Source organism: Hydra viridissima, unplaced genomic scaffold, assembly GCF_058129835.1.
Source record: "Hydra viridissima isolate aposymbiotic clone 2 unplaced genomic scaffold, HvirCarnegie_v1 scaffold_29, whole genome shotgun sequence".
In the NCBI taxonomy this organism is placed as follows: domain Eukaryota; kingdom Metazoa; phylum Cnidaria; class Hydrozoa; order Anthoathecata; family Hydridae; genus Hydra; species Hydra viridissima.
The window spans coordinates 36297-49728 of NW_028324324.1; the positions used below are offsets into that span (position 1 = coordinate 36297).

Sequence of the window (13432 nt, forward strand, 5' to 3'; positions counted from 1 at the left end):
TGAAAAAGCAGATTTTGTAAAGAAAAGGGAGTCCCCTTTGGCGACTTTTTTTTTTTTTTTTCGTAAACGGTTGCAAAAGCCTACGGCACCAGGAGTTCCCAGGCGGTCACCCATCCAAGTACTACCCTGGCCCGACGATGCTTAACTTCCGTGATCGGACGAGAACGGGTGTATTCACCGTGGTATGGTCGTAGGCAATAGTGTACGGCTTTAATTTAAAATTTAAAGTTTCTAACGCCTTAACAATAATTTTTAACGGATGTGTGGCTATGAAAATAGCCTTTTGTGTTGTTTATACCGCCGTTTACTGGGCTGCTGGCTTTGGAACCTTCTCGTTCTTTTTGGGAAGCAACACAGCTTGAATGTTTGGCAACACACCGCCGCTCGCAATTGTAACACCTGACAACAACTTGTTTAACTCTTCGTCGTTGCGAACAGCTAGCTGTAAGTGACGAGGAATGATCCTGGCTTTTTTGTTATCGCGTGCAGCATTACCAGCTAACTCTAAGATTTCGGCGGAGAGGTATTCCAAAACTGCAGCTAAGTAGACCGGTGCGCCTGAACCGATGCGATTGGCGTAATGCCCTTTGCGCAAAAATCGGTGAACGCGACCAACAGGAAACTGAAGACCCGCTCTAAAAGATCGAGTTTTTGCCTTGGCCTTAGCTTTTCCTCCTTTTCCACGTCCTGACATTTTATTTTCTAACACAAGCAGAGACAGACAGACGGACCAGAGATCTCGTGCGCCTTTTTTTTATTTTAAACAGCAAAAAGTTTGCTATTCTTATCAAAATAGAGTGGTCTCAAAGTCAACCTTTTTTTAACCAATAGTAAAAAAGAAATAAACGATGCTCAAACAACTTAATCTTTTAAGAACCAATAGAAGTGCATATGACGCAAGAGTTTTCAAGTTGGAGGCTACAACTTTATCTTAAATTAAATCCAGTTGCAATGCAATGAAAACAAACGAAAAGAATTTTTACTGTTAGGCCCGTCGAAATGTCAGACGCACAAAAAACCGGAGGAAAACAAGCGCCAAAGGTGGCGAAAAAAGGCGAGAAGCGCGCCGGTAAGAAAGGTGGTAAATCGCTGGAACTGGTGACAAGAAGCGCAAGAGAAAGAGACGAGAGTCTTATGCCATTTACATTTACAACGTCCTGAAGCAAGTTCACCCTGATGTCGGTGTTTCTTCTAAAGCAATGAGCATCATGAATTCTTTCGTGAACGACATTTTCGAAAGAATTGCTTCTGAAGCTTCGCGGCTCGCCCTTCAAAATAAGAAATCTACGATCTCTTCGCGTGAAATTCAAACCGCCGTGCGCCTTTTACTTCCCGGTGAACTTGCTAAACACGCAGTGAGCGAAGGCACCAAGGCTGTTACCAAGTACACCAGCAGTAAGTAGATCAAAATCCGCTCAAACGGCTATTTTTATAGCCACGCATCTTTTAAAAACATTAGACGCATTAACGAAATAGGTTCAAATGAAAATATCTGTTGCAATCGCTATATTTAATTGTGCAAACAATGCCAAGTGCAGAATAGCTAAACTAGCTGCTAAAATAAAACACTTAAACTGCTGCATCCGTCCTAGGCTATGAACAACTTAAAACCTTTTTTTTTCTTCTTCAAAATTGCTCTCAAACTCCCCTTTTCTAGAATATACATCGACCTAAAAAGCACGGAGCAGTTACCGGTGAGGTTACTGTGACTTTCAAACTCAATTAGTGTAATTGTTACTACCTGACAAAGTCCTAAATGCCGCGCAACGTTTTAAAGAAATGTGTACCTATGAAAATAGCCGTTTGATGAAGGATTGAGCAGTACAGGTTATTTCTTGTCCACTTTTGCGGTGGCACTCTTTGCAGCGACTTTCTTCTTAGGTGCTGTTTCAGCTTTCTTTACCGCGGGTTTTTTAGCAACCGGTAGCTTGGCGCTCCTTTTTAACTGGAGCGCATGAAATAGCACCAGCGCGACTAATCTTAGTGAGAGCAGTTCTACTTTTGAAAGTGTATGAGCAACGCTGGCTTCTAAAAATCCATTAGTCGATTGTCGCTATACCTATGCTGCCACGCAAACTCAATAGTGGTGGGGATCACAAACACGCAAGATAGTACGACTGCAAGAATATTTAATGCGTTGGCAAAGTGTTCAAAGTATTCAAATGTTGTCAGCAAAATTGTTACATCAACGGGTAAAGAAAACTGACGTTCTGTAAAGCTATCAAAATGTATCAAGGTGTAGAAAAAGTCTAATTAAAACAGTTAATAGTACCGCTGTCATTTTGTAGATGATTTTTTATGGATTATGTTAGTTATGGAAAAATAATTGGTGCATGAAAGGGTCAATGGGATAGTTACGAAACTACAAATGTTGTTAATGTTTGTAAGAAAATAAGACCGAGGAAGTAGACACAGTGTAATATCGTCAGTACAAATCATAATCTGATCACAATCGGAAAAAAAAAGAAGAAGAAGAATACAGTTTTGTTTGTAAATTTTTTTTTAATGACTCATAAAAAGGCTTGGGTACTAGTGATAACCCACAAGCTCTAAAATATCTAAAAAGATGCACTGTCTTCCGACCAGAGTTTCGGCACGGAAAAAACACATACTACAATTTAGTCACTGTGTATTAAGGTATGCATCAAATACTTGCCAATCGCATTTCGTTCATTTCGGGGTTTCGGGAAGGGGAATGATAAAAAAAAAAAAGAAAGAATTCGCAACTGAGCGTCCGCGGTGCACCCATCTTACTAGGCTGCGCGAGTAAGCAGAAACCGTTACTATGCTCTTAGCTAAACCAATGATATTTATACTAACTAGATGTAAAACTTCAAATAAATTTCGTAAGAAATTGTGAAGCAAGTTTTTTAAGTTTTTAAAGCCGGTAGCCTCTTTATTTAAACTGACAATAATTCGTTTGTTTTAATCGATGTTTTTATGATTCTGGCTGGCAAAAAAAAACTTGCTTGGCAAAAAAATATGCTTCACTGCGAAAGCGCGAGTTAAATATCTAGTTAATATACACTTAACCGCAAAATTAACGCACCACATACATTTCGATTTATTTTAATTGTGGTCATATATTTTGACAAACGTGTTAAGAATAGAACACATGAACACAGTTATTTCGATGATAATAATAAAAGCGACTTTGAGGATGGTGAGAAAAGAAAAGAAAAGAAAGAAAAACAAACTAAAACTAGAAATATGGTAAGTAATAAAATTAAGGTAAGTAACAAAATAAACTAAGATGATTATTGTTGTTATGCACACTAATACAGCTTAAAATGTAACATTTTTGACTTATCAATATCTAGTGTTGCCACATCTTGATGTTGTTGCAGCCAGACAGCACCGTGGATTTCTTTTAATTAGAGGTGTAATCGTTTCTTGAAGGATATCTTCACATACGCGGATAAGACTTTGTCGCAACTCGTCTAGGTGGTGGATGTTGACTTCTAACACAGCGTGCCATTATGCCCCAAAGATGCTCTATTGGGTTCATATCTGGACTGCAAGCCGGCCACTCCAAAACTTGAATAGTAGCATTTTGTAAGTATTCAGTAACAACATGCGCCGTATGTGGTCTAGCATTATCTTACATAAGAAGGAATCCATCTCCCATGAACGATGCAAGAGGTACCAAAAAAGGTTTTAAAATGTCAGCTTATGTATCGTTGAGAAGTCAGAACAGACGTGTTGCTCAAATGACAGTTATCATTGAGCAACACATCTGTTCATACTAACTTTATACATACTTTTCTTTTAAAAGTGAGGTTTAGTTACAGCAAAACGTGCTGCTTATGAAAAGCTGCTACAATTTGGAAACTAAAACGGAATAAAGCCTACAAATGACGTCACAATAAACATTATTATCGACTTTGTATTTGATAAATCCGGGAAATACGTAATATTTTTCAAAATAAGTCGGAATTTATAAGTGGTGCGTTAATTTTGCGGTAAAGTGCATATCATTGAGTTTAACAACGGTGCAGTGGTTACGCGCAGTCCTACTGAAATTTTTGGTGTTGGCGTAGCGTCAAGAGCAGAAAAGGTGCTTTTAGCTTGTTTCGAAAAAAAAAAAGAAAATAAAAAAAAGGGAAACTAAACAAATTAAATCCTGTTTTATCTTCTCATACAGTAGCTGATGCCAAAACCAAGACAAGTGACAAGTTTAGAGGAGTTCACACAGTTTTTTTAACGATTTTTCAAGAATGCTTTAAGGTAATAAAAAGTACTGTGCTATTTTATTTTCAATCTTTTCACCTTATTTTGGTGTTTGTGTTTTAAAATTTGAAGCAGTTTAACCCCTATTGTTGTGCCCACTTTACTTTTTCAAGTCTTCAAATACTTAAGAATAGTTTCTGATGAAAAAATCCTTTCAAAAATAAATTTTCATTTTTAGAAGCATCAACTTTATGAAGGAGTAGTCACAAAAGACTTTCATGAGTGCAGTTACAGAGTTTGTTCTGAGTTCCTGGATTATCCAGAATGCAAGTTGCAATACTCTTTAGAGCATCCCACTCAATGAATAAGAAGTGGGAAATTCTTCTTGATTTTATTGGTGAGTGAAACAGAAATAGGATCTTTCTAAGACTTTTACCTATTTCTTTAGTTTGTTCATAGCTTTGTTTCATTTACAGTTATACTGACACAACCCCAATAAAGTAATGCTTAATTAGGTATGCTTTTCACTGGACAATCTATAGCTTCTTTGGAATGATCCCTTTAATTCGATTAAAGATATGCGATAAAATTTTAAAAAAATTACATACTCATTACATTTTGAACTGAACCTTTTGTTTGGCTTTCTCACATTATGTTTTATAGAGTTACTGCTAAAGTTAACTCAGCCTCAGGTAGCAAGTCTGATTATTGAAAATAAGTTATTGAAAGAGAATTTTGAGTGTTGTCCTGGGGCAAGGTTAAGGGTTAAGTTAGGTTAGCAGAGCATATAATATTGAAGCAGTTAAAGTTTCAAGAAAAAGGTAAGTCATGTTTCTTCGATAGTTTACCAGAACCATTTTTTAAAAGTGATAGTTTGAAAAAGTTGACCTTTAGCCAACAAGTAAACATCCTTTTAACTGACTTGGGAATTATATTTTTAAGTTTATTCTCCATCAATCCTGAGCTTCTAATTTGTACGCAAATACATTTGCAGGCTTAATTTAGGTTAGGTAATATGTTAAAAAATGTAATATTTAAAAAAAATACTTTGCTTATTGTTCCAGGTCTCATTAACTTTTACCACGCTCTGCGAGTTTGTGATTGGAAAAATGCAGATACAGTGTGCAAGGTATGTATGCTTTACCTTTGCTAACCTAATGCTGTGTCGGTTTAGTGTCATAAATTTTTTCATTTTCCATTTGTCATTTGATATTTTGTCAGTGGATGTTTTAGGTCACTTTTTAAAATTGTTTTACCTTTTTGTCAGTAAACATTTAAAGTGTTCATTTCTTGCAATAACTAAAGTATCTGAAAAATATTTTCTTGCTACTCAGTTTAAATTCTTAACTTAATTTGCACCATCCCAATTTTTAAACTTTCAAGCTTGTTTTTTTAGACTTTGTGAGGAATTACTACTTGGGAAAGGATCGAGGCTAATGACAAGCAAGTCCTCCTAAACTCTGCTGTTTCTTGGCGACCCTGGTGATGAATTAAAGTACTGTCATTACAACAGTTGAAAAGAACATTTAAATACAGAGGTTCTCAAAATGCTTTTTGACAGAGAAATCTGTCGGACGCTCATATACAGAGTTGATTTTCAGTTGTTCAACTTGGCCTTTGATCACATCTGCTGCCCAGCGTTAAATTTAAAAGCCTTTAAACGTTTTTTATGTTTTGGTTAATTGGGTTATTTTTGAAAGAAGCTTGTTATTTTTGAAAGAAGCTGGGTTATTTTTGAAAAAAAGCCCAAATGTTTTAGAGTGAAATTGATGCAGTACAAGAAAGCCATGTTTTCATCGTTGAAACTTAAAGTTACCCATCGACTTGATCATTCAAATGTCCACAAGTTTTTTCGTTGAGAGGGAGGGAGCCGGGACAAAGTCGTTGCAAAAAGTATCGCTTCTCGGCCTAATGGCTAAGATCAAGTGTAGTATCTGTTCTTATCAGTTTAATATCTGGTACGCCGGCATAGTCCGGCTCATATATTAATCTGATTTTTGGCATTTGGTCAAGGGATCGTAGGTTTACCTCGCCCTGACCGCGGGTTGCCTCGGCGTTGCACTACTGCTGAGCGCGGCCCATACTATAGAGAAGGAAAAAAAAAAAGCAAACAAACGGGACGATGCGGTGTGCAATCGAAAACCCACAATTGAGAAGATTGGGGCACGTCCGAGGCTGCCCACACAACGGGAAAAGCATACTTACCTGACGGGGAAGTAAACCTGATCAACATGGGGCTTCTTCCAGGGTGAGGCTCTTGCATTGCACTTCGCCTGGGCTGACCCCTGCGATTACCGCTAACGTCGGTAACTCGACCGTACAATTTCTGGTAGTGGGGGCCTGCGTTCGCGCTCGCCCCCTCCTCTAACGACTTAAAAAAAAAACCTCTCCTCTCACCCCTAAGAGTCTACTGCATATTTTGAGAGGCGCATACAAAGTCTGCTATAAGTGCAAATAAATTTTATTTATTTCAAAAGTTGTTGTTTTTTTTTTTTTTGTTTTTTTTTTTTTTTGTACAAAATCAATAAAAATCTAAGAATCGCAAAGAGGCAACCAAATAAGCATAGGAGCGACGAGAATCGTTTCAACGTGACAACCAGCAAGCGTGATCGACCGGTTACAATCCCGGAAATCACTCGACGGCGGAACAAAATGTGACAGTCACAACAGTGAAAACGAGTCGCTGTAATAAAAAACAATGACGATAATAATAGTTAAAATAACAAACAGTAGCAATAAGAAAATCGATATCAATAGTGACAACGAAAATAATGACAACGATGAAGATAACAATAACGACAATAACAAAAATTAACGATAGCATCGATAAACTAACGATAATAGTAATACTGACAATAGCAACGACCACAAAAAAATAAGCATTAGCAATAACGATCTAACAGTAACAATAGTAACAACAACAGCAGCAGCAACAGTAACAACAATTGTCAACCATTTATGCATATCGCATATTGGATTCTGGTGCGGTGAAATGCATTCTTTTACTACCGTTCATTATTTTCATGAAAACAGCTCTGATTCCTACGTGTTGATCTTAGAAAGAAACGACAACGACCGAAACATTTTGGCAAGTTGACACGTCAATACGCAACGTTGCCAGAGATACGTAACGACGATTGACGAATCTTACAAATTTTTGCTCTTCAAAGCTAGTTTTGCAGTCTTTTCGTCATTTCGACAAAACTAGGGAACATTGACATCGTGCAACTTTAGACTTGCGAGGGTTTCTTTCATGGCCGCCGAGAGGACGGGGAAGATTCCCGGGTATCCCCGTGTATCTACAAACGATATTTTAAAAATCATTTTTTTAAAAGATTTAAATAGTTTTGACTTTTAAAAGATTTCATTAACTTTCGTTTTTAATTTTTAATGACTAGAGCACACTTCTATTGGTCCTGGGTATGTAATTGATCACAACGAGGGCCCCTTAAGAAAACTTCCCCTGGGCCCTCGTTGACTATGGTGGCTATAGTCCCTTTAACCGTTGCCCTTGTTGTTCAGCATCAAAACTAGCTTTCTGGCTTTTGTGCGAGGAAAAAGAGCGCCATTTTCTTTCCCTCAGAGATGCGGAGACGGAAGAAGCGCCCTCACACACCTTTCGACCAGTCGCTCCCCTTTCAATCGACACCACCCAGGCAGGGCCGTGTTTATGCATATTCTTTTGCAGGGGATGAGTTCTGTGTATCTTAGAGTCAACTGAAAAAGCAGATTTTGTAAAGAAAAGGGAGTCCCCTTTGGCGACTTTTTTTTTTTTTTTTCGTAAACGGTTGCAAAAGCCTACGGCACCAGGAGTTCCCAGGCGGTCACCCATCCAAGTACTACCCTGGCCCGACGATGCTTAACTTCCGTGATCGGACGAGAACGGGTGTATTCACCGTGGTATGGTCGTAGGCAATAGTGTACGGCTTTAATTTAAAATTTAAAGTTTCTAACGCCTTAACAATAATTTTTAACGGATGTGTGGCTATGAAAATAGCCTTTTGTGTTGTTTATACCGCCGTTTACTGGGCTGCTGGCTTTGGAACCTTCTCGTTCTTTTTGGGAAGCAACACAGCTTGAATGTTTGGCAACACACCGCCGCTCGCAATTGTAACACCTGACAACAACTTGTTTAACTCTTCGTCGTTGCGAACAGCTAGCTGTAAGTGACGAGGAATGATCCTGGCTTTTTTGTTATCGCGTGCAGCATTACCAGCTAACTCTAAGATTTCGGCGGAGAGGTATTCCAAAACTGCAGCTAAGTAGACCGGTGCGCCTGAACCGATGCGATTGGCGTAATGCCCTTTGCGCAAAAATCGGTGAACGCGACCAACAGGAAACTGAAGACCCGCTCTAAAAGATCGAGTTTTTGCCTTGGCCTTAGCTTTTCCTCCTTTTCCACGTCCTGACATTTTATTTTCTAACACAAGCAGAGACAGACAGACGGACCAGAGATCTCGTGCGCCTTTTTTTTATTTTAAACAGCAAAAAGTTTGCTATTCTTATCAAAATAGAGTGGTCTCAAAGTCAACCTTTTTTTAACCAATAGTAAAAAAGAAATAAACGATGCTCAAACAACTTAATCTTTTAAGAACCAATAGAAGTGCATATGACGCAAGAGTTTTCAAGTTGGAGGCTACAACTTTATCTTAAATTAAATCCAGTTGCAATGCAATGAAAACAAACGAAAAGAATTTTTACTGTTAGGCCCGTCGAAATGTCAGACGCACAAAAAACCGGAGGAAAACAAGCGCCAAAGGTGGCGAAAAAAGGCGAGAAGCGCGCCGGTAAGAAAGGTGGTAAAATCGCTGGAACTGGTGACAAGAAGCGCAAGAGAAAGAGACGAGAGTCTTATGCCATTTACATTTACAACGTCCTGAAGCAAGTTCACCCTGATGTCGGTGTTTCTTCTAAAGCAATGAGCATCATGAATTCTTTCGTGAACGACATTTTCGAAAGAATTGCTTCTGAAGCTTCGCGGCTCGCCCTTCAAAATAAGAAATCTACGATCTCTTCGCGTGAAATTCAAACCGCCGTGCGCCTTTTACTTCCCGGTGAACTTGCTAAACACGCAGTGAGCGAAGGCACCAAGGCTGTTACCAAGTACACCAGCAGTAAGTAGATCAAAATCCGCTCAAACGGCTATTTTTATAGCCACGCATCTTTTAAAAACATTAGACGCATTAACGAAATAGGTTCAAATGAAAATATCTGTTGCAATCGCTATATTTAATTGTGCAAACAATGCCAAGTGCAGAATAGCTAAACTAGCTGCTAAAATAAAACACTTAAACTGCTGCATCCGTCCTAGGCTATGAACAACTTAAAACCTTTTTTTTTCTTCTTCAAAATTGCTCTCAAACTCCCCTTTTCTAGAATATACATCGACCTAAAAAGCACGGAGCAGTTACCGGTGAGGTTACTGTGACTTTCAAACTCAATTAGTGTAATTGTTACTACCTGACAAAGTCCTAAATGCCGCGCAACGTTTTAAAGAAATGTGTACCTATGAAAATAGCCGTTTGATGAAGGATTGAGCAGTACAGGTTATTTCTTGTCCACTTTTGCGGTGGCACTCTTTGCAGCGACTTTCTTCTTAGGTGCTGTTTCAGCTTTCTTTACCGCGGGTTTTTTAGCAACCGGTAGCTTGGCGCTCCTTTTTAACTGGAGCGCATGAAATAGCACCAGCGCGACTAATCTTAGTGAGAGCAGTTCTACTTTTGAAAGTGTATGAGCAACGCTGGCTTCTAAAAATCCATTAGTCGATTGTCGCTATACCTATGCTGCCACGCAAACTCAATAGTGGTGGGGATCACAAACACGCAAGATAGTACGACTGCAAGAATATTTAATGCGTTGGCAAAGTGTTCAAAGTATTCAAATGTTGTCAGCAAAATTGTTACATCAACGGGTAAAGAAAACTGACGTTCTGTAAAGCTATCAAAATGTATCAAGGTGTAGAAAAAGTCTAATTAAAACAGTTAATAGTACCGCTGTCATTTTGTAGATGATTTTTTATGGATTATGTTAGTTATGGAAAAATAATTGGTGCATGAAAGGGTCAATGGGATAGTTACGAAACTACAAATGTTGTTAATGTTTGTAAGAAAATAAGACCGAGGAAGTAGACACAGTGTAATATCGTCAGTACAAATCATAATCTGATCACAATCGGAAAAAAAAAGAAGAAGAAGAATACAGTTTTGTTTGTAAATTTTTTTTTAATGACTCATAAAAAGGCTTGGGTACTAGTGATAACCCACAAGCTCTAAAATATCTAAAAAGATGCACTGTCTTCCGACCAGAGTTTCGGCACGGAAAAAACACATACTACAATTTAGTCACTGTGTATTAAGGTATGCATCAAATACTTGCCAATCGCATTTCGTTCATTTCGGGGTTTCGGGAAGGGGAATGATAAAAAAAAAAAAGAAAGAATTCGCAACTGAGCGTCCGCGGTGCACCCATCTTACTAGGCTGCGCGAGTAAGCAGAAACCGTTACTATGCTCTTAGCTAAACCAATGATATTTATACTAACTAGATGTAAAACTTCAAATAAATTTCGTAAGAAATTGTGAAGCAAGTTTTTTAAGTTTTTAAAGCCGGTAGCCTCTTTATTTAAACTGACAATAATTCGTTTGTTTTAATCGATGTTTTTATGATTCTGGCTGGCAAAAAAAAACTTGCTTGGCAAAAAAATATGCTTCACTGCGAAAGCGCGAGTTAAATATCTAGTTAATATACACTTAACCGCAAAATTAACGCACCACATACATTTCGATTTATTTTAATTGTGGTCATATATTTTGACAAACGTGTTAAGAATAGAACACATGAACACAGTTATTTCGATGATAATAATAAAAGCGACTTTGAGGATGGTGAGAAAAGAAAAGAAAAGAAAGAAAAACAAACTAAAACTAGAAATATGGTAAGTAATAAAATTAAGGTAAGTAACAAAATAAACTAAGATGATTATTGTTGTTATGCACACTAATACAGCTTAAAATGTAACATTTTTGACTTATCAATATCTAGTGTTGCCACATCTTGATGTTGTTGCAGCCAGACAGCACCGTGGATTTCTTTTAATTAGAGGTGTAATCGTTTCTTGAAGGATATCTTCACATACGCGGATAAGACTTTGTCGCAACTCGTCTAGGTGGTGGATGTTGACTTCTAACACAGCGTGCCATTATGCCCCAAAGATGCTCTATTGGGTTCATATCTGGACTGCAAGCCGGCCACTCCAAAACTTGAATAGTAGCATTTTGTAAGTATTCAGTAACAACATGCGCCGTATGTGGTCTAGCATTATCTTACATAAGAAGGAATCCATCTCCCATGAACGATGCAAGAGGTACCAAAAAAGGTTTTAAAATGTCAGCTTATGTATCGTTGAGAAGTCAGAACAGACGTGTTGCTCAAATGACAGTTATCATTGAGCAACACATCTGTTCATACTAACTTTATACATACTTTTCTTTTAAAAGTGAGGTTTAGTTACAGCAAAACGTGCTGCTTATGAAAAGCTGCTACAATTTGGAAACTAAAACGGAATAAAGCCTACAAATGACGTCACAATAAACATTATTATCGACTTTGTATTTGATAAATCCGGGAAATACGTAATATTTTTCAAAATAAGTCGGAATTTATAAGTGGTGCGTTAATTTTGCGGTAAAGTGCATATCATTGAGTTTAACAACGGTGCAGTGGTTACGCGCAGTCCTACTGAAATTTTTGGTGTTGGCGTAGCGTCAAGAGCAGAAAAGGTGCTTTTAGCTTGTTTCGAAAAAAAAAAAGAAAATAAAAAAAAGGGAAACTAAACAAATTAAATCCTGTTTTATCTTCTCATACAGTAGCTGATGCCAAAACCAAGACAAGTGACAAGTTTAGAGGAGTTCACACAGTTTTTTTAACGATTTTTCAAGAATGCTTTAAGGTAATAAAAAGTACTGTGCTATTTTATTTTCAATCTTTTCACCTTATTTTGGTGTTTGTGTTTTAAAATTTGAAGCAGTTTAACCCCTATTGTTGTGCCCACTTTACTTTTTCAAGTCTTCAAATACTTAAGAATAGTTTCTGATGAAAAAATCCTTTCAAAAATAAATTTTCATTTTTAGAAGCATCAACTTTATGAAGGAGTAGTCACAAAAGACTTTCATGAGTGCAGTTACAGAGTTTGTTCTGAGTTCCTGGATTATCCAGAATGCAAGTTGCAATACTCTTTAGAGCATCCCACTCAATGAATAAGAAGTGGGAAATTCTTCTTGATTTTATTGGTGAGTGAAACAGAAATAGGATCTTTCTAAGACTTTTACCTATTTCTTTAGTTTGTTCATAGCTTTGTTTCATTTACAGTTATACTGACACAACCCCAATAAAGTAATGCTTAATTAGGTATGCTTTTCACTGGACAATCTATAGCTTCTTTGGAATGATCCCTTTAATTCGATTAAAGATATGCGATAAAATTTTAAAAAAATTACATACTCATTACATTTTGAACTGAACCTTTTGTTTGGCTTTCTCACATTATGTTTTATAGAGTTACTGCTAAAGTTAACTCAGCCTCAGGTAGCAAGTCTGATTATTGAAAATAAGTTATTGAAAGAGAATTTTGAGTGTTGTCCTGGGGCAAGGTTAAGGGTTAAGTTAGGTTAGCAGAGCATATAATATTGAAGCAGTTAAAGTTTCAAGAAAAAGGTAAGTCATGTTTCTTCGATAGTTTACCAGAACCATTTTTTAAAAGTGATAGTTTGAAAAAGTTGACCTTTAGCCAACAAGTAAACATCCTTTTAACTGACTTGGGAATTATATTTTTAAGTTTATTCTCCATCAATCCTGAGCTTCTAATTTGTACGCAAATACATTTGCAGGCTTAATTTAGGTTAGGTAATATGTTAAAAAATGTAATATTTAAAAAAAATACTTTGCTTATTGTTCCAGGTCTCATTAACTTTTACCACGCTCTGCGAGTTTGTGATTGGAAAAATGCAGATACAGTGTGCAAGGTATGTATGCTTTACCTTTGCTAACCTAATGCTGTGTCGGTTTAGTGTCATAAATTTTTTCATTTTCCATTTGTCATTTGATATTTTGTCAGTGGATGTTTTAGGTCACTTTTTAAAATTGTTTTACCTTTTTGTCAGTAAACATTTAAAGTGTTCATTTCTTGCAATAACTAAAGTATCTGAAAAATATTTTCTTGCTACTCAGTTTAAATTCTTAACTTAATTTGCACCATCCCAATTTTTA

General features: G+C 37.2%; 2 protein-coding genes, 4 non-coding genes and 1 pseudogene across 6 annotated transcripts; 3 read left to right on the top strand and 4 right to left on the bottom strand.

Moving 5' to 3' along the window:
• Positions 1 to 77: 77 nt before the first annotated feature.
• On the bottom strand, positions 78 to 196 carry LOC149876143 (5S ribosomal RNA). Its single transcript, XR_016448890.1, has one exon. It is a non-coding gene; the product is annotated as a 5S ribosomal RNA (ribosomal RNA).
• Positions 197 to 304: 108 nt separating this feature from the next.
• LOC149876144 (histone H2A, orphon) lies at positions 305 to 694 on the bottom strand. The gene has a single exon (XM_090075661.1). The coding sequence runs from the start codon at positions 692 to 694 to the stop codon at positions 305 to 307; it is 390 nt and encodes a 129-aa protein (XP_089931787.1).
• A 5371-nt stretch (positions 695 to 6065) lies between these two features.
• On the top strand, positions 6066 to 6257 carry LOC149876145 (U2 spliceosomal RNA). The gene has a single exon (XR_016448914.1). It is a non-coding gene; the product is annotated as a U2 spliceosomal RNA (small nuclear RNA).
• A 110-nt stretch (positions 6258 to 6367) lies between these two features.
• Positions 6368 to 6531, top strand: LOC149876146 (U1 spliceosomal RNA). The gene has a single exon (XR_016448910.1). It is a non-coding gene; the product is annotated as a U1 spliceosomal RNA (small nuclear RNA).
• Positions 6532 to 7965: 1434 nt separating this feature from the next.
• Positions 7966 to 8084, bottom strand: LOC149876147 (5S ribosomal RNA). Its single transcript, XR_016448891.1, has one exon. It is a non-coding gene; the product is annotated as a 5S ribosomal RNA (ribosomal RNA).
• A 108-nt stretch (positions 8085 to 8192) lies between these two features.
• LOC149876148 (histone H2A, orphon) lies at positions 8193 to 9286 on the bottom strand. The gene is made up of 2 exons (XM_090075662.1): positions 9157 to 9286; positions 8193 to 8590 (listed from the first exon to the last, which is right to left on the bottom strand). Exon 2 carries the CDS (start codon positions 8580 to 8582, stop codon positions 8193 to 8195), a length of 390 nt encoding a protein of 129 aa, XP_089931788.1. The 5' UTR covers positions 8583 to 8590; positions 9157 to 9286.
• On the top strand, positions 8888 to 9292 carry LOC149876149 (late histone H2B.L4 pseudogene; annotated as a pseudogene).
• The last annotated feature ends 4140 nt before the right edge of the window (positions 9293 to 13432 follow it).